We start from the raw sequence: 6,062 nt of genomic DNA, 5'->3' as shown, positions 1-6,062 counted from the left end.
AGTTAAACCCTTTTCTTTTTTATTTTAGTTTTCTTGGTTGACTCTCACGGGTTGCCCTCCCTCTCACTCAAAAAACAACAATGATAATCATAGCCTGGCCGCCATATATGGGGATGCGAATGAATATGATTAGAACCGATTATCTGACTTATCGGATGATGACACCCAGATTCAAATTTGAATTATGATACAAATGAAAACATATCTCTGAATGTGATCCGAATCTGATTTTTATTTTCACCTTTTGAATCTAAATTGAAATCCAGAAATAACTTGTAAATGTACAACAAAATCTAAACAACATTATAATATGTTAAAGACCAACTTCTAAAGCACATTGATAACCAATACAGGAATTCATTTGAAATTGAACCTGAATCTAAATCGAATTATGAATCTGATCATAGATTTATTTAAAACCAAATTTAAATTCGAATTCGATTGGCTGTCATTTTTAAATTTGAATATATTTTGATCTTTTAATGGCATGTTATTTTTTTTTTAATGAAATCAAATCCATTGGCATCCCTGTAGTCAAAGGAGTCCTTAGAAAACCAAGGTTGAAATTCGTTTGTTCATTATCATTATTTTACGGGTTTGCATGGTATACAGAAGTGTGCTGATTTAGGGTTTAAAACCCTTTCACTTGGGCAACATCGCCAGTACCCACTTGGCTAGGGCAATGGAGCTTAAAACCGTTAATTGAACGAAGGACGGACAAGAGTTCAGAAGAGTTCAACATCACCCATCTCTTGATACAGAATTTGGCGTTGGTCTCCTTCCTCAGTTCCACCTTCTGATAATTGGCCTCTGACCAACCAACTAACGTTGGCGAGAGGTGAGAGAGAGAGAAGGGCGAGAGGCGATGGTGAGCAAGAGGCAGAAGGTGGCGCGCAGGCGTTTCAGAGAGGAACATGACGGAGGAGGAGGAGGAGGAGGAGAAACGCCTTTTCTTCTTAGGCCCACAGCTGGAGATGGTGGCATCAAGAAGAAGAAGCGGAAGAATGAGAAGAAGGGGAAAGGAAGGGACTCGGCGAAAGATGGACGGCCTGCGAAGTTCATGAAGCAATCCAACGGTCTTAAGAAGCATCCTCTCAGGGTTCCCGGGATGAAGCCAGGGGAGAGCTGCTTCATCTGCAAGGGGAAAGACCACGTAGCGAAGAACTGCCCTACCAAGGCTACGTGGGACAAGAATAAGGTGAGCATCCCTGTCTCTTTTATGTTTTTCTATTCTAACTGGTTGGCTCTCGCCTCTTCTTCGTCGTCTTGATTTATAAGTTGCATTGTTCTCTCGAGCTTGAAAACATTGTCTTTCTTACTGACACAGTGCAGCAGAATATAGTCTGATAAGTTGTTATCGGTAGCATAATTTTGACTGATTTTGATACTGTTGGCTGCCACGGATTCTGATCGTGCACGACACGCGTTTGATTTGGTCGGTTTGGTACCTCATGGCTGGATTTGCATTAATTAAACCGTTAAATGTACAACTTAGCAATTGATGATTTATTGAAGCAAGTCATGGAAACGAGATGAAAAGATATGATATGTTGTCATTCGATGAAGAAGAAAATCACACTAGCATAGAGCAAAAGGGATTTCTGTTAGGTGGCTTAGAAGTTATAAGGCTACACCCGCAGCTGATGTTCGCATGCATCGTGACACAAAGGGAGAGACGCAATTTATGTGGTTTAGGAGCTTTGGCTCTTAACCCATGTTCATTGCACAAAGATTGTCATGTTTTTCCTATAATTTCAAGGATCGGTGTTTTGCATAATTATAACTAATACGGTATGTGGATGTGGACCCTGTGCTGCTTATGTGACCGATGAAAGGACCATTAATTATTGTTTATCAACTGCATATTGTTTGAAAAATCCATGCTGTATTCATGCGAGATGTGAATATGCATCCTTTGCTGCTTATATGAGCAATGAAAGGACCATTTCACCAACCACGTTTAGTACAACATAATCACTTATTATCTAACCAAATCAAATTTTCTGCTTATATATTCCTTACATAACTCCATTTCATGATGGTTCTGCCTCCAAACTTTTGCTCTTTAGCATCTTTTTCTAACCATCTGACCAAATCAAATTGTCTCATTTCACATTTCCTAAACAACTCCATTGCGTGATGATTCTTCTCTCAATATCTTTGTTCTTTAGCATCTTGGCGTAACCGTCTCTTTAGAAGGTTTTGTTAGGCTCTCATCGATTCGGAATGAAGTGGGCGTAGCAGCTGCATCTTACCCAAGGTTTTGAGGAATAATTGTGCTTGTATTTATGATTTCTACCACGTTATGGTTATACTACTCTAAGTCTTAAGATATTGCCCCTCCCTGCCTTTATCTAAAAATAGGACATACCAGCTCTACGATAAAAGGGTTGAGCCAGATATGAGCAAACCTCTTTCTAGACCATCACTGATGCAGTTATAAAAGCTAGCTTCTTCGAAATTTCTGATCCAGCTTCCTCTCTTTCTCTCTCTACACACACACAGACATATATATGTAGCATTTTAAAATAACTAAAGATCTAAGAAAAGTGAGAAGGTTAGATATCCATCACATGTATCAAGATTAGATTCCCCAATCAATTGGCTCATGTGGCATTTTCTATATCAGATAAATTGAACGAATGATGAGTATGCCAACCTTAGCATCTTTTCTTCTTCTTTTTTTTTGGAGGGTTGGGGTGGGGAGGTGTTGGCGGTGTGGAGGTGTAGAAGTGGTTGGGCCATTACCAGCTGAACCACTAGGAAACAGTTATTGCTAGTCTGCTTCTTTTTTTCATCTCTTGTCGCTAGGGGTTTTGCGCAAATGAGATGGGAAGAAAAGAACTGTAGAAAACATAGAATGCTTGGAACTCTTTCGTCACTTGTGCCTATGTGACATAGACACGTACATGGATATAGACTTGAGGTGCAGACCAATACATAGACATGCTTGGTGCAAGTGCAACACAAGATCTTGTAAAACTAGTACTTGAAATTATAGTAGTGTAATTTCATGAGATACGTGCTTACATTTATTTGTTCAAGGCCAACATGTGACAATTATTTAGAAAATAATATGGTTAATGATAAATGTTGGCCAAAGAGTTAGTGTATATAAAAATAGAAAACAAGGTTACAGGAAGAACGAGAGAAAGTTCATGGCAAGGTACTGACCATCTTCAACATGACCTTTGACTATAGTCATGAAGTACAATGGTGCATTTGGTGTTAGATGTACACATGATCATGAACCTGGTCTTTGGTGCAAATTATGATAAATTTTTTGTTGGTTAGTCTTGACTTTATGGAACTTTGCACCCTGTTAATTTTGATGTTCAAATCTAGTGTTGCAGAACTACTATTGTAAGACTTTTTTCATTCATGAGTCATATATGCTTTTTATTGTGAATATTGCAGATCTGTTTGCTTTGTCGGCATCGAGGCCACAGTCTTAAGAACTGCCCGAAGTTCTATGGAGATAAAGAGAAGAAATGCTATAATTGTGGTGGAATTGGGCATTCCCTTTCCAAATGTCCTATGCCTCTTCAGGATGGTAATTCTTTTGCCATGAACACAGCATGAATGCATCAATTTGCTTAATATGCATGTTGATTTGCACTTCAACACATATGCGGTGAATCTTGACTCAATTGCATATCATGTTCTCATATGCGTTGTCATTTCCATTTTTTTTGTGTGAATTGTGTTTACACTTCGCTTTCTGTATTTCTATTTTCATTTCATATTGATTGAGCAGATTGCTGCTTTACAAATGTAGGGGGAACTAAATTTGCTGAGTGCTTTATATGCAAGATGGAAGGCCACTTGAGTAAGAATTGTCCAGATAACAAGCATGGAATTTATCCTAAGGTATAATTTCTTTTACTGCTTGCTTTTCATGTAGTTTTTTAATTATCCTTTGGTCAATTCATGGTAAATATTTAGATTTGGCACATGCCCTTTGCAATTTTCATTATCCATTGTTGTTTTACATTTTAAACATCTCTGTCTATAATGTAATAAGTATACATGAGATGTTGCTGGATTATAGGTCCGATTGTTTACCGGATAACTAGCAAAATGAGATGTGCCATAGTAGAACTCTGACGTGGGGTTCTCATTTTGCTATGGGTGACAGTTTTAAAGTTCAAGATTTTGTATTGTAGTTATTTCTTTAATTGTTTGTTTCTTCAAAGACTGACAGAGCTTTCATTATTTGTCGTGGTTGAGGTAGGAGGAATCATCATTCTTGTTTGTGTTTGGACATTTTTCTAATATGATCCTTTGATCAGGCTCTGGTAATACATGAAAGTGAACCTATTTTTACCAAAATTTGTCCAGATCATAATAGCTTGTGAATATGCATGCCAAGATTATTTATCCAAATCTTTTAAGGTCTTGCGCATGAACCAACTGGATTTGCACACAAATGCTAATGCCAGTTTTGTTTGTTCAAGTATTTAAAATTTAAATATTTCAGAATGAAGAGTATTTGTTCGATTTTGTGTAGGGTGGTTGCTGTAAAGTTTGCGGTGGTGTCACACATCTAGCTAAAGATTGTCCAAGCAAGCACAACAAAAGCACCATTATTCATTCAGGAACAGATCAGACATGTGAGTTTCATTAGTTCAGCATCTAACTTTATTAGCAAATTTTATTTATATATAGATGTTTCTTTTACTTCATACACTGTGTTTTCCATTTTCTGCACCTGTGGAGCCGGAAGGATGAGAAAAGACGATTCCTTGGACCTAAATAGTTATTGTTTTTTCCTAGCAAAGACTTCCTAACCATTAATATTATCATTTGTCGACAGCAAATGGATTTGCAAACTTCACACAGGCAAGAAAAATAATTTTCAGCAGTGGAGATGATTTAGAAGATGATTTCACGGTAGAGGAACCCCAACAGAAGGAACCTAATCCTAAGGAAATTCCGTCTTCCTCCAATGTTGGTGACCATGTAAATGCTAAGAAGAAACAAGGACCTAAAGTTGTCAAGTTTATGAGGTGATGACTGATGATGACTTGTAATTTACCAGTTACTCTTTTTATATATTATAGAACTAGAAGCTGTTTGTTGCATGCTTGTTCAATAGCCCGCTGGCATTCAGCTGATCATTGCTTCTTGAAAATTTTGGCGGGAATGGACAACTGATGTGAACAAGTGCTTTAGCTGTCAAGCAGTAACTAAAGGAGATCGCATCAAATATGTGAGTCTAATTAATACTGATTACTGTGTTGCTGGCAATGCTATGTTTCTTGGTATCTGTTTTTTTTCCTTTTTGTGGATATTTGTGAAATGGGCGGTTCAGGAAATGTTTTTAATTGATGATTACATTTAGGGAGCTTTGGTCGACAACTGGTATCAGGATGGACTGATATAGAAGGCAAATCATGTGGATGAGTCAGAAACGTTCATATAGTCTGATGCAAGGGTGGTTACCTTGTTCCTTAATCCAATATAAGACTAGGCCTTTTTTTTTCTCGACATTCATTCTTCACAATGTGACGGTCCAAGTCAATAACCCAACTTGGGGTTGGGGTGGTACTTGAAAAGCTGAAGCCTCACACACCTTACTCTCGGGTTCATGGCCTGCTTTGGGACTTAGGTGGCTGCAGCACCAGCACCATCGTTTGCAGTATATGAGAGTAGTACCCACAGGATTATAACTGACAATGCATTGTTTACACTCTAACCGGCTTGACCAGATATGCCATGTCCATTGGGGCCAATAACCCAACTAGGAATGGAGATTTGCTGCACAATCCTTAGTGGCACAAGTATGAATGAGATAGTGCCGGTTGATGGCAGCTGGTCACAGTCCAAACTTTTCTAAGGATAGAGCTCATGTTTTTGGGGCATTTACTTTGGATATTGGGAGTTCACATACAACTGCGGGTAGGATTTGCTCCAGTTTTCTATTTGTAGCTGAGTAGTCCTATCGCCTAAATAAGAGCCGAAGTTATCACCCAATTCTTTGTTTCATTAGGTACATGGTCTGTTTTTGGTAATTTGGGATGTTGTCCCTGCCATGTTTCAACTTGCGCATCAGTGAAGGT

At 38.3% G+C, this 6,062-nt stretch overlaps 1 protein-coding gene across 1 annotated transcript; it reads left to right on the top strand.

Moving 5' to 3' along the window:
- The first annotated feature begins 677 nt into the window (after nucleotides 1-677).
- Nucleotides 678-5,084, top strand: LOC116265942 (cold shock domain-containing protein 3). The gene is made up of 5 exons (XM_031646954.2): nucleotides 678-1,198; nucleotides 3,418-3,553; nucleotides 3,779-3,870; nucleotides 4,511-4,613; nucleotides 4,817-5,084. The coding sequence occupies exons 1-5, from the start codon at nucleotides 866-868 to the stop codon at nucleotides 5,011-5,013; spliced, it is 861 nt and encodes a 286-aa protein (XP_031502814.1). The 5' UTR covers nucleotides 678-865; the 3' UTR covers nucleotides 5,014-5,084.
- Nucleotides 5,085-6,062: the final 978 nt, after the last annotated feature.

This window comes from Nymphaea colorata, chromosome 12, assembly GCF_008831285.2.
Source record: "Nymphaea colorata isolate Beijing-Zhang1983 chromosome 12, ASM883128v2, whole genome shotgun sequence".
Classification (NCBI taxonomy): Eukaryota; Viridiplantae; Streptophyta; class Magnoliopsida; order Nymphaeales; family Nymphaeaceae; genus Nymphaea; species Nymphaea colorata.
The sequence above is the reverse complement of the archived record's forward strand: the minus strand, read 5'-3'. Positions and strand labels throughout refer to the sequence as shown.